Genomic DNA, 27,557 nt, shown 5'->3' with positions numbered 1-27,557 from the left:
ATTTATTCTGTCAGTTTTTTTTTCTAGTGTCTTTTTCATTTCAGTTATTGTGTTGTTCAACTCTGTCCTTGAAATATTCCAGCGCTTTGTTAATATTAGTTGTGTGGTCTGTCTGAAACTCCACTGTTTCTCTAAGATCTTGGATCATCCTTTTTTCTTTTTTTTTTAATGGTTGCCCACATGGCTTATGGATGTTCCCAGGACAGGGATTGAGTCCTAACTGCAGCTGTGACCTACACCACAGCCTCATCAGTGCCAGATCCATTAGGCTACCCCACTGGCCTAGGGATCAAACCCATGCCTCTGTAGTAATCTAAGCCAACACAGTCTGATTCTTAACCTACTGCACCACAGGGAGAATTCCTGGATTATCTTTCTAGCATTACTCTGAATTCTTTTTTCAGATAGATTTCCTATTTCCCATTTGCTTAATTATTCTTGAAGGATTTTATTTTGTTACCTCATCTGGAAAATATTTCTCTGCCATCTCATTTTTGTCTACCTTTCGTGTTTGTGGTTTCCGTTCAGCAGACTGCAGGATTGTAGTTCCTCTCGCTTCTGGTGTCTACTGTCTGGTGGCTGAGGCTGGCTAGGGACTTGTGCAGGCTTCCTGGTGGGAGATACTAGTGCCTTCCACTGGTTGGTGGAGCTGGGTCTTTTCCTTCTGGTGGGCAGGACTTGTGTCAAGAGGTATGATTAGAGGCAGGATGGCTATGGGCTCAGGGTGACTTTAGGCAGCCTGTCTGCTGATGAGTGGGCCTTTGTTCCCACTGTGTTGGTTATTTGGGCTGAGGTGTCACAGCACTTACCCTGTAGGTGGGGCGGGGCCAGGTCTTGGTGCCAAAATGGAGACCTCTGGGAGAGCGCATGCCAATGAATGTTCCCTGGGGCCTCTGTGACTAGCGTCTTTGCCCCTACAGTGAACTACAGCTGACCCTGACCTCCCCAGGAGACTCTCCAAGACCTGCAGGTAGTCTGGCCCAGGGTTCTTTGGAGTCACTCCTTTGCCCTAAGTCCCAGTGCACAGGAAACCTTGCATGCATCCTCTTCCTCTAAGAGTGGAGTCCCCAGTCCTTTGGAGCTCCTGCACCTGTGTCCCTCTGGCCTTCAAAGCCTAATGCTCTGGAGGCTCCTCCTCCCAGTGCCAGAGCCCCAGGCTGCACAGCCTAATGTGGGGCTCAGAACTCTCACTCCTGTGGGAGAACCTCTGATACAATTATTTTCCAGTTTTTGAGTCACCCACCCAGTGGGTATGGGATTTGGTTATGTCACAAAAGTGCCCCGCCTACCATCTTGTGGCTTCTTTGTCCTTAGATGTAGAATATCTTTTTTGGTGGGTTCCAGTCTTTTTTGTCAATGATTTTTCAGCAGTTGGTTGAGATTTTGGTGTTTTCATAAGAGGAGGTGTGCTCAAACCTTTCTACTCTGGCTTTTTGTCTCTAATCTCCCCATCTGCTTTTTATATCTATGTTCATCCTTTTGATTTTTAGCTTTTCATTTACTCATACAGTTAGGACTTCTGGTGACATTCATTCATTCATATAAATCCAAATTTCCATTGAATATAAGTTTTTTTGCTTGAAGGATTTCCTTTAATATTTGTCATAATATGAATCTGCTTATGACACATTCTCTCAGCTTTTGTCTTTCTGAAAAAGTTCTTATTTTGCCTTACTTTTTGAAGACTGTATTCACTGGATGTAGGATTACAGGCTAACTTGTAGTTTTAACATTTTAAAGATGATGCTTCATTGTCTTAAGGCTTGCCTAATTTCTAAGGAGAAGTCTATTTTTAGTACTTCTTATCTTTATTCCTTTTCACTTAGTATCTCTTTTTTCCCTCTGACTACTTTTAAGATTTTATTTTTATACCTCATTTTTAGCAGTGTGATTATGATACATCTGGTTTTTTTTCTTTTTTTTTCAGTTTGTTGAGCTTCCTGGTTCTGTTTGCTTATATTTTCATCAGATTTGATCCACTTTGAAGAAAACAATGTTTTCTTCAGACATTGTTTCTTGTTTCCCTTTTTCTTGTCCTTCTGAAATTCTAGTTACATATGTATTAAACCATTTACTGTTATCCCACATGCTACTGTGGTTTCCCCAGTATGGCTTCTCACTGATCTTTTCTCTTATGTTACCAAGTCTGTTGATATTCATATCTAGTATATTATTCCTTTTAGATACTGTAGTTTTCAAACCCATAAGTTTCATTTTCCTAAAAAAATCTTTCATTTTTCACACACTCATCAATAGAGCAGGATGGGGAGCTCAGAAATACATCCATGCACATTTGGTCAATTTTTTTATGATAGAGGAGCTAAGAATATATAATAGAGGAAGGATAGTGTCTTCAATAAATGATGTTGGGAAAACCGGACAGCCATATGGGAAAAAATGGAACTGGATTACTCTCTTACACCATACAAAAAATCAACTCAAAATTACTTCAAGACTTGAAATCAGACTGAACCATCAGTATGGCAGAGGAGTAAGATGTGGCGCTCAACTTTCTTCCACAAACAATCAAAGAAAACATCTACATGTAGAACGATTTGCACAGAACATCTACTGAATGCTGGCAGGAAACCTTAAACCTCCAAAAAGGGCGAGAAACCCTCCGTATAACTGGGTAGAACAAAAGGAAAAAAGGGGGGAGAGAGAGAAAAGGAATCAGGATGGGACTAGCACTCCCGAGAGGGAGCTGTAAAAAAAGAAAGGAAGCCACACCCTGGGAAGCCACCTAATTTACGGGAGATCAGCCAATACGGAGGGACCAGAGAAAAGCACAGCAGCTGGACTGAAGAGGGCAAAGCAAAGACAGGGCCACAAGGACTGCTGGTACCACCACCCGCAGACACCACAGCCTGACCCTCAGGTGGGGGCTGGGTGCAGAGACTTAGGCTCTAAAGGTCAATTCCAGGGAGAAGACAAGGATTGACTGTGTGAAGACAGCCTGAGGGGCTAGGGAGCAGTGCTCCACGGGCTGGTGAGCTGAATACAGCAGGTTGGGGAGCCAAACACAAGAGACTGGGGAGTGGAATGCCACAGCTGAGGGAACTCAGGAGGAGGTCTGGGCCAGCAGGAGAAGCAAGGTGCCATTGTTGGTGAGGGCAAGAGGAGGAGGGGCTAACCACCATAGGAATATTTTTCCCTGTGCATGCCTGGATTCTCAGAGGGTGGGGCACCTCTGGCACAGGCTACAGGTGGCAAGGCTCACTTGCTCAGGCTGTGGGAGACCTGGCGCCTCTTATACAGGATTCAGGTGGCCAGGCATCTCTTGTGTGTGCTAAGGGAAGCGGGAGGCTAAGCGCAACACAGCACCTCTTGTGTGATCTACAAGAGGCGGGGACGAATCACAGCAGTCATCTCAGACAGCAGAGGTGGGTGTGGCCCTCCACCACTAGGGGTCTGGGAACAGACACCACCTGTGGCCCCAGTCATTTCAGAGGTCGGCAAAGAAGAGGGGACTTCAACCAAGCACCACCAGTTGTTGCTCTCACTCCCCTGGGAACATAGTCGCCCTGCTGCTGCTACTGCCAAACACTTTGGGGACCACCTACTCATGCCTGCTCACTGTCACTTCCCAGGGCCCTGCAATTAGGAGTAGCCTGTACCACCTTCCTGCAGGTCCTTGCCACTGTCAAGAGCCAGCAACCAGGCATTGGCTAGTTGTCCTGCCCATTGCCTCCATTTCCCGGAAAGCATGCACAGCACCCTAGTAACCCCTAACAAAATAGCCAGGGGTGCTCACACATATAAATAGCCCTCCAAGACTACAGTTATTGTTTTCCCTAAATTCACACAATAAGAAAAATGAAAAAATTGGGAACCACTCCTAGTTGCAAGAAAAGGAGAATTCACCTGAAGCAGCAAACAATGAAACAGAAACCTCTGCAGTCTAACAGACACTGAGTACAAAAAGTAGATAGTGCCAAGCTGAAGGAATTAAGAGTGAATGTGAAGCAATTAAGAGAAGATATGAACTGTAATGCAGATTACTTTAGAAAGGATCTGGAAAATATAAGGAGGGGCCGAGAAAAATTAAGAGTATTCACTTGCAGAGACAGTAACTGAGTTAAAGGCGCTGAAGTGCAGAATGAATAATGCAGAGGAATGAATCCGTGACTTGGAAGATAGAATAATGGAAATCACCCAATCAAGACAGCAAACAGAAAACCAAATGAAAAAGAGATCTGTGGGATAATGTAAAGCAGGCCAATCTATGCATAGTAGGGATTCCAGAAGAAAAAAAAAAGAAAAGGGGATTAAAAATATATTTGAAGAAATTGTGGCTGAAAACTTCCCAAATTTAAAGGAAACATATCAAGATAGAGGAAATACAGAGGGCCCAAAACAAGTTGAACCCAAACAGACTCACACCAATACGTATTATAATAAAAATGACAAAAGTTAAAATGAGAAGATTCTAAAAGCAGCAAGAGAAAAACAAAGAGTTAATTATAAGGGAACCCCCATAAGGCTATCAGCTGATTTCTCTACAGAAACACTACAAGCCGGAAGAGAGCGGCAAGATACATCCAAAGTTCTAAATGGGAAAAATTTGCAGCCTACAATACTCTACTCAGCAAGAATATCATTTAAAATAGATCAAAAAATAATTTCTCCAACAAGCAGAAACTAAAAGAATACAGGAATACTAAACCCACCCTAGGAGTTCCCGTTGTGGCGCAGTGGTTGTCGAATCTGACCAGGAACCATGAGGTTGCTGGTTTGATCCCTGGCCATGCTCAGTGAGTTAAGGACCCGGCATTGCTGTGAGCTGTGGTGAAGGTTACAGACGTGGCTTGGATCTGCGTTGCTGTGGCTCTGGCGTAGGCCTGCGGCTACGGCTTCAATTAGACCCCTAGCCTGGGAACCTCCATATGCCATGGAAGTGGCCCTAGAAAAAGGCAGAAAGACAAAAAACAAACAAACAAACAAAAAAAAACACAAAAACACACACACACACACAAAATAACCATTCTAAAAGAAATATTGGAAGTCCCTAAATAGGCAAAAAGTAAGAAGAAATAGGATGGAGGATATCACAATTGGAAAGCAATCACTTAAATAAGCCAATTACAGATCTAAAAGGACAAAAAAAAAAAAAACCTATTGTAAAAGCAATGATAAACACAAGGAACAGCAAAAGGACAAAAAACATGGGGAAGGAAAGTAAAATCTAGACTCTTACTTTTTAATAGAAAGTGTTTGAGCCCATATGACTGTCAGGCTAAATCAAGCAGATACAGGAAGGGGTTAGCATTCTTGAAAAACAGGACAACCACAAATCAAAATCAAACATTATGTTTAGAAAAACTAAAAAGAAAAGGACCCAAGCATAAAATAAAAGGAAATCATCCACCCAAAAAAGAAAGGAACAAAGAAACATGGAATCAACTGGAAAACAAGGTTTAAAATGGCAATAAACACATGTTTATCAAAATTACCTTAAATATCAATGGACTGAATGCTCCAAGCAAAAGACATAGAGTGGCAGATGGATAGATTAAAAAAAAAAAAAAAAAGAGCCTACACAATATGCTGCCCACAAGAGATTCACCTTAGGACAAAGGACACATATAAATTGAAAGTGAGGGAATGGAAAAAAATATTTCATGCCAGTGGAAAAAACAGGAAAGCAGGAGTTGCAATGCTTACATCAGACAAAACAGACTTTATAACAAAGGCCATCAAGAAAGACAAAGGACACCATTTAATGATAAAAGAATTGATTCAACAAGAGGATATCATGCTTGTCAATATATATGCCCCTAATGTAGGAGCACCCAAATACATACAACTAATACTAACAGATATAAAAGGAGAAATTGATGGGAATACAATAATAGTAGGAGACTCTTATCGGGGAACTCACAACTTCCTGATTTCAAAATTTACTACAAAACTCTAGTATTCGAAACAGTGTGGTACTGACACAAACACAGATATGTAGAGCATTGGAATAGAGCAGAAAGCCCAGAAATAAGTCCTCTTATATACAGTCAAACTATTTACAAATGGGTACCAAGACCACTTTGTGGGGGGAAGGACAGTCTTTTCAAAAAATGATATTGGGAAAACTGGACATACCCACATGGAAAAGTGTGAAGTTGGATCCTTGCCCTACATTGTATACAAAAATTAGCTAACAGTACATCAACTATCTAAATATAAGAGCTACAACATCGCTGATTATAAGAGAAATGCAAATCAAAACTACCATGAGATATCACCTCACACCAGTCAGAATGGCCATCATTCATAAATCCACAAATAGCAAGTGCTGGAGGGGCTGTGGAGAAAAGGGAACCCTCCTGCACTGTTGGTGGGAATGTAAACTGGTACAGCCACTATGGAGAACAGTTTGGAGATACCTTAGAAATCTATACATAGAACTTCCATATGACCCCGCAATCCCACTCTTGGGCATCTATCCAGACAAAACTCTACTTAAAAGAGACACATGCACCCCGCATGTTCATTGCAGCACTATTCACAATAGCCAGGACATGGAAACAACCCAAATGTCCATCGACAGATGATTGGATTCGGAAGAAGTGGTATATATACACAATGGAATACTACTCAGCCATAAAAAAGAATGACATAATGCCATTTGCAGCAACATGGATGGAACTAGAGAATCTCATCCTGAGTGAAATGAGCCAGAAAGACAAAGACAAATACCATATGATATCCCTTATAACTGGAATCTAATATCCAGCACAAATGAACATCTCCTCAGAAAAGAAAATTATGGACTTGGAGAAGAGACTTGTGGCTGCCTGATGGGAGGGGGAGGGAGTGGGAGGGATCGGGAGCTTGGGCTTATCAGACACAATTTAGAATAGATTTACAAGGAGATCCTGCTGAGTAGCATTGAGAACTTTGTCTAGGTACTCATGTTGCAACAGAACAAAGGGTGGGGAAAAAATGTAATTGTAATGTATACATGTAAGGATAACTTGATCCCCTTGCTGTACAGTGGGAAAATAAAAAAAAAAAAATGAAGCAGTTATACATAAAGAAGACCAAAGTTGTCATATCTAAAATGGCATAATAATTTCCCCTGAATTATGTCCCGGAGAATAAATAACACTGTAAAAGACACACACACACACAAAATAAATAAATAAATAAATAAATAAATAAATAAATAAATAAATAAATAAATAAATAAATATAAGAGCTAAAGCTATGAAACTCTTAGAAGAAAAGATAGGGGAAACTTTTTCATTATATTGGATTTGGCGACAGGTTTTTTACGTGTGACACCAAATGCACAGGCACAAAAGAAAATGAGTGAGTTTTATGAAAATAATTTCATGAATCAAAAGATTATAAAGAGCATTAAAGATAACCCACAGGATGGGAGAAGATATTTGCAAGTCACATACCTGATAATGGATTCATACCCAGAATATATAAAGACCTCTTACAACTCAGTCACAGCAAGAATAACAACAACAACAACAAAAAAACAACCTTATTCAAAAATAAGCAAAGGACTTGAAGAGACATTTCTCCAAAGAAGATCTGTAAATGAGCAATAAACTCATGAGAAGATGTCCAGTATCACTAGCCTTAGAGAAATCCAAATCAAAACCACAATGATATGCCACTTCATATTTATCAGAATGAGTATTATCCCCACTCCAACGCCCAAAATGAAAATAACAAAAATAGCAAATATTGGTGAGGATGTGAAGAAATTGGAACCATGGGGGCATTGCTTTTCAAATGTAAAATGGTGCAGCTGCTGTTGAAAACAGTTGGGCAATTACTCAGATTATTAAATACAGAATTATTTATGTGATCCAGCAATTCAGTTCCAGATACAGACCCAAAAGAATTGAAAAGTAGAGGTCAGACAGACATTTGTACACCAATGTTCGTAGAAGCATTATTCACAATAGTGAAAACGTTGAAACAACCTTTTGTCCATTTGCCATTTGACCAAACAAAATGTGGTATATACATGCAATGGGATTATTGCTCAGACTTTAAAAGGAATGAAATTCTGATGCATGTTAACAACATTGTTGAACCTGAATGATGCTAAGTAAAATAAGCAAGACACAAAGGATAAATACTTATGATTCCACTTACATGAGCTGTATAGAATAGGCAAATTCAGAGAGGCAGAAAGAGAAATAGAAGTTATCAGAGGCTAGAGGGGAAAGAGTGAAGAATTGAATGGATACAGAATTTCTGTTTGGTATGATGGAAAAGTTCTGGATATCCATAGTGGTGATGGTTGCACAACATTGTGAATTACTGCTGCTGAACTATACACTTTAAAATAGTTAAAATGTTCAGTATTATGTTGCATATATTTTACCTCTGAACAAACAGTGAGGAGTTCATGTTGTAGCTCAGCAGGTTAAGAACCCAATAGTTTCCCTGAGGATGCAGGTGGATCCCTGGCCTCACTCAGTGGGCTAAGGGTCCAGCATTGCTGTAAGCTCGGATCTGGCATGGCTGTGGCATAGACCTGCAGCTGCAGCTCCAATTCAACCCCTAGCCCGGGAACTTCCATATGCTACAGGTGGGGCCCTAAAAAGAGAAAATGATAATAACAGTGAGTTTGTGCAATAGAGCTTGGTTTTGTGTTACACGTATTTTACCACAAAATGATTAAATGAACAGTGGGTTATGTGAACAATAGAGTTGAACCGATGTCTAGGGGAAATTAGTGAGATTATATGGGGATAGAAAAACCCTGCAGGCAGGGGGAAAGTAGAGTGTTTGTCCATCTGGTGTTTATAACTCAACAAGTGGCCATCACCATTGGTATTAATGAAGTGCTTTGTTTCCTTTTAATTATGTCCAGAACTATTATTTCCAGGCAGTTCCCATCGTGGCTCAGCAGAAACGAGTCTGACTAGTATCCTTGAGGAGACAGATTTGATCCCTGGCCTCGTTCAGTGGGTTAAGGATCTGGCCTTGCCGTGAGCTGTGGTACACCAGCTTCGATCACAAACACGGCTTGGATCTGGCATTGTTGTGGCTGTGGTGTAGGCTGGCAAATACAGCTCTGATGTGACCCCTCGCCTGGGACCCTCCATATGCCGTGAGTGCAGCCCTGGAAAAATAAAAGATAAAACAAATTATTATTTCCAGAGTAACAGATCTGTGAAACACTGCTTTTTTTCCTTTATGACCTTTAGATTTAGATTTTAAAGAGAAGAATCTAAATGAAATGAAGGCTATTTCATTCTCAGTCCTGATGGTAAACAGTAGGGACCTGACTAGGGTGACAGAGTTCTGGAATGATCAATTTTTCCTCTGGAATATATTTCCCTTGAGGACTGTTCTACAACCATTATCCCAGCATTGCTTATTCAAGGCAGCCCAAAGGCAAGTCGACTTAGACTTTTTTCCTAAAACAATTTTTCATATTTTCTGTAAAGATAGAATATCGCAAAATGGTTTAAAACTCACACTTTGCAATCGAGCATCTTAACTTGGTGTCTTGGCTTTGTACAGAGCTGTGTAACCTTTTATGAAGTAATTTAATCTCATGCATGCTTTTAAATTCATCTGAAGATGGGAGTGATAACCACTTCATGTTTGTTGGGATTGAATGAGATAATGTATATGGAATGCATAGCATAATACCTGGTACCTAGTAAATGCTTAGTAAATATCAGTTGCTGCTGCTCCTGTTGCTGCTCTTACTCATAAACAAGCTCAAGATCCAGACCTGGAGACAGGAGGAGTCCACAAGAAAGCATTTCTTGTTTAATTTTCCCAGGCTCATATACTGTACTTCCTTCCTCTCCCAGTCCTATGATGTTGTCATTCTTATGCCATCTTTACTTTTTGGTGTTTAGACTTCTTTTCTAAATTAGAGACCAAGCAACCCATTTCAATCTTACTGCATTTTAAAAATTTATTGGCACATTATAACCAGTGTTCACTGTGCAGTATGTCTTAATTCACTCCCCCTTTTTTTTTTTTTTTTTTTTGCTTTTTAGGGCTGCCTGCACCCATGGCATATGGAGGTTCCTAGGCTAGGGGTCTAATTGGAGCTACAACTTCTGGCCTGCACCACAGCCATAGCAATGCAGAATCTGAGCCGTATCTTTGACCCACACAACAGCTCACAGCTGAGCAAGGCCAGGGATGGAACCGGCAACCTCTCCTAGTCCGATTTGTTTCCACTGCGCCCTGATGGGAACGCCAATTCACTCACTTTTGAAACGTCTGTTGAGTCCCAAATGCCAACAACAAAATTAAAAGTCAAATGTCAGCAGAAGCACATCTTACAAGAATCACCATTATTTTTTCAGTGAGCTCAGTGCAGATTTTTCTTTTTATATTCAGTACACCATGTTGACCACTGTGTGTGTATTTTTGGTCCTGCCTGGTCTCATGGGCAACTCTAAGGACTCTTGACCTTTGTTAGTGAAGCTGATCACTGACTTTGCCGATGACCAGCTGCATCACGGTCTTGACTTCCCAGCCACCGCCCTCCCCCTTCCACCACGAGGCCTTTCCTTTCTCTTTTTCCTCATCTTCTCTCATCCCTTTTTCTTCACTACATCTCCTTTACAACTCCTCCGTGATTTTCTTAGGTCTGGGCTTCAACATCGTCGGTGGGACAGATCAGCAGTATGTCTCCAATGACAGTGGCATCTTCGTCAGCCGCATCAAAGAGAATGGGGCTGCAGCCCTGGATGGGCGGCTCCAGGAGGGTGATAAGATCCTCTCGGTGAGAACTGGCTTCCGCTCCTTCACATTCCCTTGCTCCCTAGATCCTAGTTCTCCCCCTCACCCCTTCCTTAGGAAGATTCCCGCCTGCCTTTTTGGATCTAGAAGTAATGCAGATTGTGGAATTCAGTGGGAGGGACCTTGAACAGTCACCTTTTCCACTCCTACCTTAGAGCATGGAGGCTGTTACCTCACTCAACAAGGCGAATTAAGTCCAGAGTGCGAAGGTACTTATTACCTAACTTCCAGAAGCATGAAACAGAGAAAGGGAGGGATTGGTGTGTGGGAAAACCCACATTTTTGTTGTGCTTTTATTACACTGTATTGCTTCCCCTTTGTTGATGAAAACACTACAGTGTTTACTCCAGAAGAGACAGAAGAGGAAGGTCAGAATTAAATGTCCTTTTAGACTCAAAGGCTTTTTTCACCAATTCTTGAGATGAAAATCTGGAATGCAGTCTGATTTGGATATCTGTCCCCTGTATTCCCATTTCACTCTGCTAATGTCTTTAATAAGACACCTAACTACATCAGCTACAGAAACACTGAAATTTACCGAATCCTCTAGACAAAGTTCCTCTAAGGAAGAGCCTTTGTCTTTTCATCTCTGTCCATAGCATGTAGGCCTGTAGCTGGCACAGAGTAAGCATCTAGTAAATTAGGTGCTCTGTGAATGAATTATAACTGACTTCTTCGGTTTGGCTTGATTAATTGGATGTAAATTATTTATTTTTTCCCATCAACTTTAAGGAAAAAAGAGACCCTATCTCCCCCTGCCACCCCCAAGTTGTAATTCATTTCGAGGTCTTGGGAAATAATGAAAATATCCAGAGTATAATCTGAGATCAGTGTTTATTGATCCGTTTTTAATCTGTGTCTTATACCTCTACATTTATATCATCCTATTGTTCGAGCTCCTATAACTCTTACATTACCTGGAGATAATGTTAGATTATCCCAAGGCAGTCCAAAATTATTAATTATCAAAGAAAATTAATGTTAACTTCTTTCCTAAGGCAGGAGATAAGAAATTCATTTTTAAAGACTGATAATAACCACAGTTAAATTAAAGCAAAAATTCTCTTATCTCCCCATCAGTTAACTAGAATACCACCATCCCATCTCTCTGAACATTCAGGCAGCAAAATGTTTAGCATGTTGCAAATCTTTCATATCTCAAGTTGAATACAATTTACAATGCCATGAGTTAAGGAAACTGAAGTAGCAAGTTTAGCAATAGTCTAAGATTTCTCAGGTGAATAGCTCTTGGTAGTAAAAGTGAGGTCCATAGACCATCTGGCCATCACTGGGGAGCTTGTTACAAATGCAGAGTCTCAGGAACCTCCCCAGACCCACTCAGATAAAAACCTGCATTGTAACAAGATCCTTGGGCAAGCCTGTGAATAAAGTTTCAGAAGCACTACTATAGGCAAATGTTTTTCTGACGTTTTGAATCATGACCTACAATAGGAAACACACACACGCTTGAAGCAAAGTTTAGCAAATAATATTTAATCTCTTCTGTATGTGATGCATTCTGATATATTTTCTTCTAATTTCACTTATTTAAAGTCAAATACTGGTCTTGACCCACTGGATTGACTTCACTATCTTCTATAATGGGTCAGCAGACCTATATTTGAAAAATCACTACTCCAGTAAATGGAAAATCACTGATGAAATCTTTGGATGCATAGACTGTGGATTAAGTAGGGTAAGTAGGCTGGGTGTGGAGAAAACATTTGGGCAGTTCAGGCTAGAGCTAACTCAACCTTCAGAATCATGTGGAGGGCTTGTTAACACGCAGATTGCTAGGGTGGGGCCTAGAAATGTGTACTTTTAATAAGTTCCCAGGTTAATGCTGCTGGTGCTGGAACCACACTTTGAGATCCTCTGGTCTATATTAGTAAGGACAGTGATAAAGAATGGATTCCATGTATATTTAAGGGTTAAATCTGCAGAATTTGGAGGATAGTCATTATGAGCTGGAATCCGTAAAAACACTTGGGAGGAGGTAAATATTGGAAAGCAAATTTGGCTTTGGAGTAGAAAGATATTGTCAAGACAGAAGCATTTGTTTTATGGGGCTGGTTTATGTTAGGCAAAGGATGAGAAATGGTTCCTTAAAAAGAAAATCCTTTTGCATTTCTACAAGGCCTCTGGTTTGGCTTTGTTTGTTTGTTTTTGGTTTTTCTTTAAGCAATTAGAGTAACTGTCCTTTTGTATTAGAATACCTTTAGGCTTAACTAGGAGGGTTGAAAGACACAATTGACCTATGCCATTCTCTGCCAGATGTCGCCCAATGTCTTTCTTCCCCGTTAGCAAAAGGAGACTCCCCTGAGGACCCCGTGATTACCCACTGAGTCATTGGAGTCATTGGAGTCATTGGTAGGTAGGGCTATTAGAGTCCAGGCCTTTCAGCTTTGTGTAATGCCAATAAATGTCACCCAGACTTTGTGTAGTTACGGCTTTTGCAGGGTGTACTCTATAGCCAAACCTCAGGAAATTGTGTGGGATTTATTATATACTCAAGTGTTATTCAAAGCAGTGTTCAGATATTGTGGGGGCTCTAATGATCAGTTGAGATCCAACATCTCTAAGTTATTTATAGTAGAATGTGAAGAGTTATAAGACAGAGTTCAGTTTGAGCTTTAAGAGAGTTACATAGTAGAGTTCCCTGGTGGCTCAGCAGTGTTTTCACCACAGCAGCTCCGGTTGCTGTTGTGACATGGGTCTGATTCCTCATTTATTAATTTCCACATGCTATGGGGCAGCCAGAAAAAGAAAGAAAAGATAGTTACATAGTATGGAGATTCAAAAAAGTAAATCAGCCATACCTAGTACAGTTATCTAGACACGCCTTGTCAGTGAAGTGACACATAACCAAATTGCTTTTTTAATGTGAATGCTACTTCAACATATAAAAATGATTAAAAATACTAACATATAAACACCTCGTATTTTTATACAAGTCTAAAATTTTTCAAACACATAACATAGTAGATATAAAGGAAACTGCGAAACCAATAAAAATTCAACTTACAGCATTATTGCACTGGATAGCCATAGGTTGCTGAAATAAAATCCTTGCTTATAATGTAAGTTTCTAAAGTTTAGGGTTTGTAAGTGAAGGCCTGGGGGCTGGGCTACTTGAGTTTGAATCCTAGCTTTGCTTCTTCCGTTCTGTATGCCCATGGACAGGTTGCATAGCCTTTCTCATTTTATAACTTATAAAATGGGGGTTGCTATTTGTAGGACTATTGTGAAGATTAAGTTAGTACATGTAAAATGGATAGACAGCTCCAGAGATAATAATATACAGTGATTCCTGGCAATTAATACTAACTACTATGGCAAAGATTATTTTGAGATCACTGTTGCTGTCACTGAATGTCATGTAGTAATTCAGTTCTTCCACTTGCCTACATATCTTCTGAAACTTGGCTCTGATATAGAGCTATAACATCTTTGGTATTTGTTGTTAAGACTGCATCTCTAATTTCTCTGCCTCTGAGAGAAAATATCTATTTCTTTACAGTGAGAAATACATTTATCCTATGGGCTAGTGTGAGTGAGCATTCTCACTCTTGTCAGCAGCCTTGCACCTGTTCTCATTGAGAATTCATTGTGATAATTCCAGAAACCATAAAGTTTTTTCCCCTTGACATAGCTACTCCCCAAAACAAGACATAACCAGAAGGTGGCTTGGTAGCCTAAAATCAGTCCATCAAATAGAAAAACCTGTATTCACTTCTACACTATAGGTAGTAGGACTTGAGCCTATTTAAGATCAGTCTTGCAGAGTTCCCATTTATGGCTCAGCCAGTTAAGGACCAGAGTGTCCATGAGGATGTGGGTTTGATCCCTGGCCTCTCTCAGTGGGTTAAGGATCCAGCATTTCCATAAGCTGTGGCGTGGGTTATAGATGCAGCTTGGATCCATTGTTGCCATGGCTGTGGCGTAGGCCTCGGCTACAGCTCCGATTCAATCCCTAGCCTGGGAACTTCTATATCCCATGGGCGCAGCTATAAAAAGAAAAAAACAAAGATTGATCTTGGAAGATGAATAGAATGTTTTTTAAGGGAAAGATATTCAAGTGATGGATGTAGCTTAAGCACAGATATGAAGGTAAGAATATGTTACCTGTCCCAGGACAGTGAGTTGTATGATTCAGTTTGAGCATAGGATGTATGAAAGAGAGTAGTGAAAGACTAAACTGGGAAGGTAGGTTGGTGCCATTTCCTGGAGGAAAGAAATCAGGCAGGCACTCTTTCCTCCTTTGCTCCCAGTTTTGTTTTTTGAGCAGTAAAGCGGTATGAGCAGAATTGTGCTTTAGGAAGATTGATCTGGAAACAGTGTTTGAATAGGTTAGCATGAGGGAGGATCCAGAGGAAAGTAGAGAGAAAGTGATCATAGGAGTTCAGCTAAGAGTATTCATAACTAAAGGACAAGGTAATAGAAAGCAAGTAACATATGAGGAGTTAGACTCTGTTAGACTACAGGAGTTGGCAATATGTTGTATGTAAAGATTGACAGAGTGGAAAGAGTTTTTAAAAATTACCAGAATTTTAGTCTGAAGGAATGACTAGAAGGAATGACTAGTGGCAAGAAGAAGGAGACTGGGATAGTCTGGTTTTGTGGGAAATAATAGAGGCTTTGGATGGGCTGAGTTGGAGTCTAGCAGAATGTGCCCCATATAGACACCCAGCAGGAAATTGACAACTCCTGAAGTAGAGGTGAGGATAAAAATGTGGGGGCTCTTGCAAATTACAGCTGAAATTGTGAAAAGTCACCCTGGGAGAGAAGATGAGAGAACAAAGTACTGCTGATACTGAGGAATATTTACTTAGCCTTCAGAAGGAAGGAGGGGATGCAGAATACTTTAAGAACTAAGATACCTACGTGTTCATAAACTAAGACAGGAGAGGACTGCAAAAGGGAGGAGGTGGTCTGAAGACCGAAAAGGGGCCATAGGATTTGATGATTGGAAGTTAGCCCTGACCTGCTGGACAGCATGGTCTCTGCCCATATCCACCCCCCAACCCATTTATTGCGAACACAAGGAAATAAAGGGAACATAGATGCTGAGGAAGTGGAGACAAGCCAAGAGTTCTTTCAAAACGACTGGCAGTGAAAGAGGAGAGGTGGGGAAGGCTGATGGTGAGTTCCCAGAAATATTTGCTGTTGTTGTTTTTAATAGATGAGGATAGTTTTAGTTGAGAAGCAGCAGAGAACGGTGATAATTGAGGAATCAAGAGGGCTAAGTGACTGCGTAAGTTCTATAAGGAGGCTGGGAGGAGTAGGATCAAGAGCCCTAGGAAGTAGGTTAGTCTTGATTAAGAAAATAGATCTAATTCAGAAATGAGGGGAAAGCAGCACTAAGAGAATATCAAGAAACTTTGAAGGGAAAGGAAAGAAAATGGAGAGAGTGTTTATCCAGAGTTCACAGAATTCTCGGGAAAGATAAGGCAAAGGAATCTCCAGAATAGAGAAGTGGGATTGGAGTTAGGGTTCGATGACGGTTGGCTACCATTGCATATTCATTAGGGAGTTCACTAGATGAGGAGAAGGGTTGTAAGGATTCAGCGGGAGCCAGGTAGCATGGATCTGTGGTAGAAAGTGTGACTGTCTATCTAGGAATCTTAAACTCACTGGTGACAAGGCAGGTAACTGCGGTGTGTTGCACAGGACTAGAAAGATGGCAGAAGATCATGGGGACAAGGGATTCTAATGGTGCTTTGTTGAAATAACAGGAAGTCTTCAGAGGTGTAAAAGGCTTTGATTGGGATAAAGAGGAAAGTCACAGTAGCATAGGAGGCGTGAAGAAAGCAGAAAGTGTGGTTGGTTTTTTAAGAGTTTGAGGTATTGGAGCCGAAGCATGCCTGATGTTGAAGTCCGGGCCTCATGCTAGCTGGTGGCTAGAATGTTTGGAAAGGTAGACAGTTTCTAAGGCCAAAGTGTTGATAGGTTAATTCAGTAAGGATATTGGCAGGGAATAGAGTCGAGGGGCTGTTGTGAACCTCTTGGAGAAGGAAGACTGGGACAAGGAAGGTGAGAAGGTTGAATGAGCCAATGGCTTGAGCTTCAGCTGAGAAAAGAATAGTTGGTGAGTCAAGGTGGACGAATAATAGCACAGAAGGAGAAGTAAAAGGCAAAGGGCACTTTTGTCTTCCTTCCAGGATGTAGGAACCCTAGCCCTAGCTTCTCCACTTATTATGACTTTGGGCAAATTACCTAGCCTTGCTAACAAGCTTCAGTTTCTTCCTCTGTGAAAACAAGCTGGAAATAGTGTCTACCTCATAGGATTATTGTGAGGATTCAGTTAGATAAGAGAATATATGTAAAGCATATTGCACAGAACCTACCAAATATATTAGATATTCTTGCTGCCATTGCTGCCATTGACATGTATAAAACATACATAGATCTTGCAGAAAGTGGGCTATGCTCTGCCACTGAGTGCAGCATAGAATAGATATCACTTGTGGCCTGTGTCACTCCTGACACTAAGAAGTGTTAACACATCTCTCAGCTTTAAGTGGTAGGACTCACCATCACTGAAACATTTTCTGAAGGCTTGTATCATCACAGAAACAAGGATTTTAGTAAATTTGAAGAATATAGGAATATCCATGGAATCAAGGGAAATTGTTCATAGTAGAACCAGAACAATAGAAGGGGCTAGTAGATTTGACGTACCTCAAACTAAATTGTGAGAGAGCTTCCTAGAGTAATATTTCTAGAGCTGAAGCTGGCAATGCCAGGGATTAGAACTATGAAGGATAGAGCGGTAACCCGAAAGACCTTGTTAGCTTACGGAAGCAGACTAATGCTCGGAGGGAGGCTAATGCTTGTGGAAGACAAACGAAGACAGTAACGGAATCCCAAGTGTCAAGACAGGCAGGAGGAGCTTCAGATGGCCCATGTAACCTCAGGTATAGGAAAGCATATCTTTGAAAATGAAAATAGTAACCCTGAGTTCTAAGTAACTTTACCCATTCTCGTAGCCCTTGGAATTTGCGCTGTAGGAGTTTGTTTTTTAAATCTTTAGTCACATGAAAGTAAGTCTTTGATTTATGAAAGTTCACATTCTGTCTCTCTTACTACTTTTCCCTGCTTTTTTGACAGGTAAATGGCCAGGACCTAAAGAACCTGCTGCACCAGGATGCTGTAGACCTCTTTCGTAATGCAGGCTACACTGTGTCCCTGAGAGTGCAGCACAGGGTAGGTGTCATTTGCAGCCACCAGGCTTTTGTAGTTGGGCATAAATGCTGTGGTATAATCTTTAGTAGTGAAGATTTTTTGTGTAGCTTTTTTGCCTGCACACTCTCACTCTTTTGAAGAGCTTGTCTGGCATAGGCAGGGGTCTTCTGAGACTTCTGCTTATCATTAATGGAAATACGTAACAGTATCTTTGCAAACCAGGTCCTAGCTTCAAGGGAATATACCCTAAAGATAAAGCCTGATGATCAAATTAAAATAAATGGGGGAAATAGTACAACCAGAATCCAATTTTGTTTCTTAGTAGGAAGGGAAACATGTCTGCCCTTGAGCATTCTTATTTATAAAACTCTTAAGTGCAAAGGTGGTAGGTTTTTTATACATGCTTTTCTCTATCACCACCATGAACCCTTTTCTTACCAATTCGAGGACCCTTTTGTCCAAAGCTCTAGCACCCAGAGGGGAACCCCAAGAAAAAGGAAATGGGCTTCAGAATTAGGTCAAGGCAGCACCTATCCCCGCATCCACTCCTTAGTTCTTAGTGTTTTATTATTTGGATGATGAGAGGAGAAGACTGGGTAGACATAATTCCTCCTGGAGCACGAAGGATTTTGGAGTGCATTTACAACATAGGTTCATTGTGACTTTAAAGTTACTCCCTATTAAATTGATGCTGTTTTTGCCTCACTGAGCTCCTGAGTGAGGCTTCAAATGCTGAAGAGTTCAATAGGACATGGTTAAAAAAAAAAAGGTAGAGAGGGCAAACATGAAAGATATCTGAGGAAACAGCTAAGGTTGCAAGCAGAATCTGGGTTTGATGGATTAGAAAACAGGAAGATAGGACACAGTGTTCAGCTGCTTCTGCCTTGGCTCTTTGTTTTTTAGAAGTTTTTTTATTATAGTTGATTCACAGTGTTCTGTCAGTGTCTGCTATATAGCAGACTGACCCAGTTATACATTTATATACATTCTTTTTTTTTCATCTTATCCTCCATCAAGTTGCATCACAAGTGACTAGATAAAGTTCCCTGTGCTATTCAACAGGATCTCATTGCTTATCCATTCCAAATGCAATAGTTTGCATCTACTAACCCCAAACTCCCAGTCCATCCCACTTCTTCCCCCTCCCCCTCAGCAGTCACAAGTCTGTTCTCCATGTCCATGAGTTCATTTCTGCCATATATTAGATTCTAGATATAAGTGATATCATGTGGAATTTGTCTTTCTTTTTCTTACTTCACTTAATATGAGGGTCTTTGGTTCCATCCATGTTGTTGCAAATGGCATTATTTTGTTCTTTCTTATGGCTGAATAATAGTCCATTGTGTATATACCACATCTTCTTAATCTGTTCATATGTTGATGGACATTTAGGTTGTTTTCATGTCTTGGCTGTTGTGTATAGTGCTGCAATGAACATATGGATGTATGCATCTTTTTCAATGAAAGTTTTGTCTGGATATATGCCCAGGAGCAGGATTGCTGGGACATATGGTAGTTCTGTATTTAGTTTTCTGAGGTACCTCCATACTGTTCTCCATAGTGGTTGTGCCAGTTTACATTCCCACCAACTGTGAAAGAGGGTTCCCTTTTCTCCAGACTCTCTCCAGCATTTGTTATTTGTTGACTTATTAATAACGGCCATTCTGACCAATGTGGGATGGTACCTCATAGTAGTTTTGATTTGCATTTCTCTAATAATCAGTGATGTTGAGCATTTTTTCTTGTGCCTGTTGGCCATTCATATGTCTTCTTTGGAGAAATGTCTCTTCAGGTCTTCTGCCCACTTCTCAATTGGGTTGTTGGGTTTTTTTGGGTGTTTGAGTTTATGAGTTGTTTGTATATTTTGGAGATTAAGCCCTTGTCAGTTTCATCATTTGAAGCTATTTTTTCCTTTCCGTAGGTTGCCTTTTTTTTTCTTTTTTTTAATGGTTTCCTTTGCTATGTAAAAGCTTATAAGCTTGATTAGGTCCATTGGTTTATTTTTGTTTTAACTATTGCTTTCAGAAACTGACCTAAAAAAACATTCGTTCGGTTGATTTCAGAGAATGTCTGTGTTCTCTTCTATGAGTTTTATGGTGTCCTGTCTTATGTTTAAGTCTTTAAGCCATTTTGAGTTATTTTTGTTCATGGTGTGAAAGTGTGTTCTAGTTTCGTTGATTTACATGCAGCTGTCCAGTTCTCCCAGCACTACTTGCTGAAAAGACTGTTTCTCATTTTATATTTTTCCCTCCTTTGCTGAAGACTAATTGACCATAGGTGTCTGGGTTTATTTCTGGGTTCTCTATTCTATTCCATTGGTCTGTATGTCTGTTTTGGTACCAGTACCAAACTGTCTCGCCTACTGTAGCTTTGTAGTATTGTCTAAAGTCTGGGAGAGTTATGCTGCCTGCTTCTTTTTTGTTGTTCATGATTGCTTTGGCACTTCTGGGTCTTTTATGGTTATAAAGTTATGGATTGTTTGTTCTTGTTCTGTGAAAAATGTCATGGATAATTTGATAGTGGTCACATTGAGTCTGTAAATTGCTTTGGGTAGTATGGCCATTTTAAAATAAATAATTCTTCCAGTCTAGAAGCATGGAATGCCTTTCCTTTTCTTTGAATGCTCTTTAATGTCCTTGATTAATATTTTATACTTCTCAGCATATAAGTCCTTTCACCTCCTTGAGCAGGTTTATTCCTAAGAATTTAATTTTGGGGGGGTGCAGTTTTTAAAAGATATTACATTTTTATATTCCTTTTCTATTATTTCATTGTTAGTATACAGAAATGCCACTGATTTCTGAATGTTAATCTTATATTCTGCTACTTTGTTGAATTTGTTGATCAGTTCCAGTAGTTTTTGAGCGGAGTTTTCTATATATGGTATCATGTCATCTGCATAGAGTTACAGTTTTACCTCTTCCCTTCCAATGTGGATACCTTTTATTTCTTTTGTTTGTCTGATTGCTGTGGCTAGGACTTCCAATACTATGTTGAATTAAAGTGGTAAGAGTGAGTATACTTGTCTTGTTTCAGATATTAGCAGGAAGGCTCTCAGCTTTTCTCCGTTGAGTATTATATTGGCTGTGTGTTTGTTGTAAATGGCTTTTATTATGTGGAGCTGTATTCCACTTTGGTGAGAATTTTGATCATGAATGTATGTTGGATTTTATCAAATAGTTTTTCTGCATCTATTGATCATATGGTTAATGTGGTGTGTGACAATCGATTTGTGTATGTTGAACCATCCTTGTGGACCTGGGATGAATCTCACTTGGTCATGATGTATGACCTTTTTTATATGTTGTTAGATTCAGTTGGCTAAAATTTTGTTGAGAATTTTTGTGTCTATATTCATCAAGGTATTAGCCTATAATTTTCTTTTTTGGTAGTATCTTTGTCTTGTTTTGGTATTAGGGTGGTAGTGGCTTTATAGAATGTCTTTGGGAGTGTTCCTTCTTCTTCAGCCTTTTGGAAAAGTTAAAGAAGGTTGGGTATAAGTTCTTCTTTGTATTTTTGGTATAATTCACCCAGGAAGCCATCTGGTCCTGGACTTTGTTTGAGGAGTGTTTTTATTACATATTGAATTTCATTTCTAGTTATCAGTCTATTCGTTTGGTCTATTTCTCCTTGATTCAGTTTTGGCGGGCTGTACGTCTCTAGAAAGTTGTCTCTTTCTTCTAGGTTGTCAAATTTGTTGGTATATAATTAATTGTTCATAGTATTCTCTTACGAATTTTTGTATTTCTGCAGTATCCATTAAGATTTCTCCTTTTTCATTTCTTCTTTTGAGTTCTTTCTCTTCTCTTAGCGAGTCTGGCCAGAGGTTCATCAATTTTGTTTACCCTTTCAAAGAAACAGCTCTTGGTTTTATTGATTTTTTTCTATTGTTTTTTGAATCTATTTTATTGATTTTCTCTCTGATCTTTATGATTTCCTTCCTCTGCTGAGTTTAGGTTTTGTTTGTTCTTCTATGTCTAACTCATTTTGGTGGGTAGTTCCATTGTCGATTTGAGATTTTTCTTCTTGAGGAAGGCCTGTTTTGTTATGAACTTCCCTCTAAGCATTGCTTTTGCAGCATCCCATAGATTTTTGAATGGTTTTGTTTTCATTATCATTTGTCTTGAGGTGTTTTTGAATTTCCATTTTGATTTCCTCGTTGACCCACTGGTTTTTTAGTAGCATGTTGTTTAGTCTTCATGTAGTCAGTTTTTTCTCATTTCTTTTCCTGTGGTTAATTTCTAGTTTCATGCCATTGCAATCAGAAGAGATACCTGAAATAATTTCTATACTCTTAAATTTGTTGAGATTAGATGTGGTGTTTTGTTTTTGTTTTTGTTTCTTGCTTTTTAGGGCCCCACTAGTGGCATATGGAGGTTCCCAGGCTAGGGGTAAAATCGGAGCTATAGCTGCCAGCCTACAGCACAGTTCCAGCAATGCAGGATCTGAGCTGCGTCTGCAGCCTACACCACAGCTCAAGGCAACACCAGATCCTTAACCCACTGAATGAGGCCAGGGATCGAACCTGCAACCTCATGGTTCCTAGTTGCACTCATTTCCCCTGCACCACTATGGGAACTCCTTTTGACATTAGTTTTGTGCCTCAGTATGTGGTCAGTCCTTGAGAATGTTCTATGTGCACTTGAAAAGAATGTATATTCTGATATTTTTGAATGTAATATCCCGAAAAATGTCAATTAAATCTACCTTTTCTATTGCGTCATTTAGGATCTCTGTTGCCTTATTAATTTTCTGTCTAGAGGATTTGTCCATTGATATAAGTCGGGTGTTCAATTATTGTTGTGTTCCCATCAGTTTCTATTATTGTGTTCCCATCAGTTTCTCTTTTTATGTCTGTTCTATTTGTTGTATGTATTTGGGTGCTCCTATATTAGGGTCATATATATTGATGAGTGTACTATCCTCTTGTTGAATTAATTCTTTTATCATTAAATAGTGTCCTTCTGTCTTTTCTTGATGGCTTTTGCTTTAAAGTCTATTTTGTCTGATGTAACTATTACACCTCCTGTTCTCCTATCTTTTCCATTGGCAGGTAATATCTTTTTCCGTCCCCTCACTTTCAATTTATTTGTGTCCTTTGCCCTATGTAGGCAGCATATTGTAGGGTCTTTTTTAATCCAGTCTGGCAGTATGTGTCTTTTTTTTTTTGGTCTTTAGGGCTGTACCCTCAGCATATGGAGGTTCTCAGGCTAGGGATCCATTCGGAGTTCTAGCTGCTGGGCTACACCACAGCCACAGCAACACAGGATCGAGTCACATCTGCAACCTATACCACATCTCATGGCAACACTGGATCCTTAACCCACTGAACAAGTCCAGGGATCGAACGTGCATTCTCATGGATGCCAGTTAGATTTGTTAACCACTGAGCCATGTCGGGAACTCCATGCCAGTCTATATCTTTTGATTGGAGCATTCAGTCCACTGACAATATTTGTCCCTTTGCTGTTCCTTGTGTTTATCGTCACTTTTACAGTAGGTTTTTGGGTTTTTTTTTCCTTTTAGGTCTGTATACTGGCTTATTTAAGTGATTACTTTCCAATCATGATTTCCCCCATCCTATTTCTTTGTACTTCTTACCTATTTAGAGGAGACCTTTCAGTATTTAGTTTTGCTATACTCTTTTAGTTTTAGTTTGTTGGAAAAATTCTTTATTTCTCCTTCTATTTTAAATGATATTCTTGCTGGGTAGAATATCCTAGGCTGCAAATTTTTCCCTTTTAGAACATTGAATATATCTTACCACTTTCTTCTGGCCCATAGTGTTTCTGTAGAGAAATCAGCTGATAGTGTTATGAGGGTTCTCTTATAATTAACTCTTTGTTTTTCTCTTGCTGCCTTTAGAATCCTCTCCTTATCTTTAACTTTTGCCATTTTTATTATTTATACGTCTTGGTGTGGGCCTGTTTGGTTTCAGTTTGTTTGGGACCTTGTGTGGCTTCCTGTATCTTAATATATTTCCTTTAGATTTAGAAAGTTTTCAGTCATAATATCTTCAAATATATTTTCAATACCTTTTTCTTTTGCTTCACCTCCTGGAATCCCTTTATGCATAGACTGGCCCACTTTATATTATCCAATAGATCTCTCATATTGCTTTCATGTTTTTTCATTTGGTTTCTGTCTGCTGTCCTGATTTGGGTGATTTCCATTAGTCTATCTTCCAAGTCACTAATTTGTCCCTCTGCTTTATTCATTCTGCTCTTCAGTGCCTTTAACTCAGGTTGCATCTCTGCACATGAATTTTTCAATTTATCTTGGCTCCTCCTTATATTTTCTAGTTCCTTTCTAAAGTAATCTGCATAACTGTTCATATCTGCTCTTAATTCCCTCATATTCACCCTTAATTCCTTCAGTATTTTCACTATCTCCTCTTTGAACTCTGTGTCTCTTAGATTACAGAAGTCTGTTTTATTATTTGCTTCTTCAAGTGGATTTTCTAGTTCTTTTAACTGGGAATGGTTCTTCATTTTTCTTGAATTTTTCTTAATCTGTGACAAATCTTAAGAAAAGGTATTTTTCTTAAGCTGTTTTAGGGAAAACAGCTACTGTAGTTTTGGAGGCCTAATTATATGTGAGAGCGACCCTGGGTATTTTATGAGGGCTTTCTATAGATACAGATGTAGATATAGATATAGATTTGGGGGGGGGGGCATGAGGGCTGCTTTGGTGTCTCTTTCCTCAGTTTGTGCAGGTTGTTATCCCCTTGATAGGGTGCTCCGTGTACTTCAAGGGAGATGGAGGCAGTGGGCAAGGATAGTCGCCAGTGCCTGGTTGCTGGACCCTTGACAGCAGCAAGGACCCACAGGAAGGTGGTGCAGGCTGCTCCTAGTTTCAGGGCCTTGGGAAGTGGCAGTGAGCTTCAGACAGGTGCCTAGAGTATTTGGCAGTGGCAACAGTAGGGTGTATGTGTTCCCAGGAGAGTGAGAGCAACAACGGGTGGTGCTTGGTTGCAGTCCCCTCCTGTGTGCTGACCTCTGAGATGATTGGGGCTGCAGGTGGTGCCTCTTCATGGACTCCTAGTGATGGCAGGCCACACCTACCTCTGGAGTCAGAGATACCTGCAGTGGTTTGCCCACGCCACCTATAGTCCATGCAAGAAGTGCCCCCATACACTTAGTCTATGCAGGAGGGGCCACTGACCATAGCCCATGTGAGATGCAGCTTGTTGCCCATAGCCCCGCCTTCCAGGAGTCTACCCGTGTGCAGAGAAAGATATTTCTTTGGCGGTTCGCCCCTTCCCCACCTTGCCCTCTCCAACAACCGTGGCTTGCTTCTCCTAAGAGCACAGACCTCCTCCCATGTTCCCTTGGCTGTGACACTCCACTCCCCCAGACCTCGGTGCACCACTCCCTAGCTCCACACCACCAACCCCAGTCCTCTCCCAGAACTGACCTCTGGAGCCTGAGTCTCACTGCCCAGCTCGCACCCAAGGGTCTAGGGCTGTGGTTTCTGGGGGAGGTGGTACCAAGGGTCTTTAAGACCCCTCTTTGCTTTGTCCTCCTCTGTCCAGCTGCTGTGCTTTTCTCTGAAGCTTTGAGGTCACTCTGTTTCAGCTGATTGCCCCATAAGTTAGGAGACTTCCCAGGGTGTGGGTTCCTTTCCTCTTTCACAGCTCCCTCTCAGGAGCGCTGGTCCCATCCTGATTCCTTTGTCTCTCTCTCTCTCTCTCTCTCTCTCTCTTTTTTTCCCCCATTTTCCTCTACCCAGTTATATGGAGGGTTTCTTGTCCTTTTTGGAGGTTTACGGTCTCCTGCGTTCAGTAGGTGTTCTGTGTGAATCATTCTACATGTAGATGGTGTTTTTTGGTGCATTTGTGGGCAAGGTGAGCACCACATCTTACTCCTCTGCCATCTTGATCCCACTCCCTTCTTTGTTTCTAAAGCAGGGAAGAATTTATGCAATAAATAAACGCAAGCAGATATAAGCAGACACTTTAGATATGATTAGAGATCTTTTTGAAGGCATGTGGGAAATGATGTCCAAAGTTGATTTTTGTTTTTTTAGGAAACATCCATAAATAACTTCAAAGCTGTGTCACTATTCTTCTGGTCAAGGACTTGGTCCAGCCCAAAAAACTGTCTTTATTGAGCATGTTCTCTCAGGACATCTCATCAGCAAATGAATGATGTAGAGATCAGACAGGGGATAGAAAAGGTAGTTTGTTCAGTCTTGTCTTTCACATTGAGGAGTCAGAGTTTTGTGGATTGTAATGAGGATAATACATCCAACGAAAACACACTGGCACCACAGTTGGTGCAAGCTGGCTCTTTAAAGTTAGCATTAATCTAATTCAAAAAGATACATGTACCGTGATGTTCATAACAGCACTGTTTACAGTTGCCAAGACATGGAAATAACCTAAGTGTCCACCAACAGATGAATAAAGAAGATGTGGTGTATAGATATATAAAGAAATATCAGCCATAAAAACACTGAAATATTGCCATTTGCAGCAACATGGAAGGACCTGAAGATTATCACATTAAAGGAAGTAAGACAGAGAAAGACAAGTATCATATGATATCACTTATGTGTGGAGTCTAAAAAAAAATTGAAACAAATGAATTGATTTGCAGAACAGAAGCAGACTTGCAGACTTTGAAAAACCTGTGGTTACCAAAGGGACATGTTGGGGGTGGGGGGAGGGATGGACTGGGGATTTGGGATTGGCATATGCACGTTGAGCTCTTTGGAACGATAGGCCAACAGAGACCTGCTGCATGGCACAGGGAACTCTACCCAATATTCTGTGATTATCGATGTCAGAATAGAGTCCAAGAGAGAATGGATATGTGTATATGTATGAGTGGGTCACTTTGTTCTACAGTGGAAATTGTCACAACCTTGTAACTATACTTCAATACAACTTTAAAAAGAGATTAAAAAATGTTAAATTAAGCAAATGAACTTATTTACAAAACAGACATAAATTCACAGACATAGAAAACAAATTTATAGTTTCCAAAGAGGGGACCAGGGGTGGGGATAAATTAGGAGTTTGGGATGAACATATATACACTTCTATATATAAGCGATAAACAACAAGAGCCTACTCTATAGCACAGGAAACTATATATTCAATATCTCGTAGTAACCTATAATGGGAAAGAATCTGAAAAAGAAAATATATAACTGAATCACTTTGCTGTACACCTGAAACCAACACAACATTATAAATGAACCATACTTCAATTTTCCAAAAGGTTGAAAAAAATTAATGTTGGAGTTCCTGCTGAGGTGCAGTGGGTTAATGATCTGCTTGTCTCTCTGGAGGCACCATTCTGATCCCCAGCCTGGGGCAGTGGGTTAAGGACCTGGCATTGCTGGAGCTGTGGCATAAATCACAGCTCCAGCTCAGATTTGATCCCTGGCCTGGGAGCTTCTTTATGCCACAGGGGCAGCCAAAAAAGGAAAAGAAAAAGAAGAGGAAAAGTTAATGTTAAGAAAGGCCACCTTTTAAAAAAATTGACTGAAATGAAAAAAGATCACCAACCTCAAAAGGGAATGCTTTAGGCAATGGAAAATTATAATCACTGTGATATGATTTATTCTTACTTATTTATCTTAGACTCTTTTACCTCCATTCCATATAGATTTCATCCTTATCT

At 40.2% G+C, this 27,557-nt stretch overlaps 1 protein-coding gene across 2 annotated transcripts in view; it reads left to right on the top strand.

Moving 5' to 3' along the window:
• SYNJ2BP (synaptojanin 2 binding protein) overlaps window positions 1-27,557 on the top strand; it is a 68,155-nt gene that overhangs the window by 34,895 nt on the left and 5,703 nt on the right. Inside the window, exons 1-3 of one of the 2 annotated variants that reach the window (XM_021098201.1) lie at window positions 10,585-10,723; window positions 12,295-12,436; window positions 17,851-17,946. In XM_021098201.1, the coding sequence (XP_020953860.1) occupies window positions 10,626-10,723; window positions 12,295-12,436; window positions 17,851-17,946 (336 nt within the window). In that variant the 5' untranslated portion in view covers window positions 10,585-10,625. 2 annotated transcript variants of the gene reach the window in all.

This window comes from Sus scrofa, chromosome 7 (assembly GCF_000003025.6).
Source record: "Sus scrofa isolate TJ Tabasco breed Duroc chromosome 7, Sscrofa11.1, whole genome shotgun sequence".
NCBI classification, from domain to species: domain Eukaryota; kingdom Metazoa; phylum Chordata; class Mammalia; order Artiodactyla; family Suidae; genus Sus; species Sus scrofa.
The sequence above is the reverse complement of the archived record's forward strand: the minus strand, read 5'-3'. Positions and strand labels throughout refer to the sequence as shown.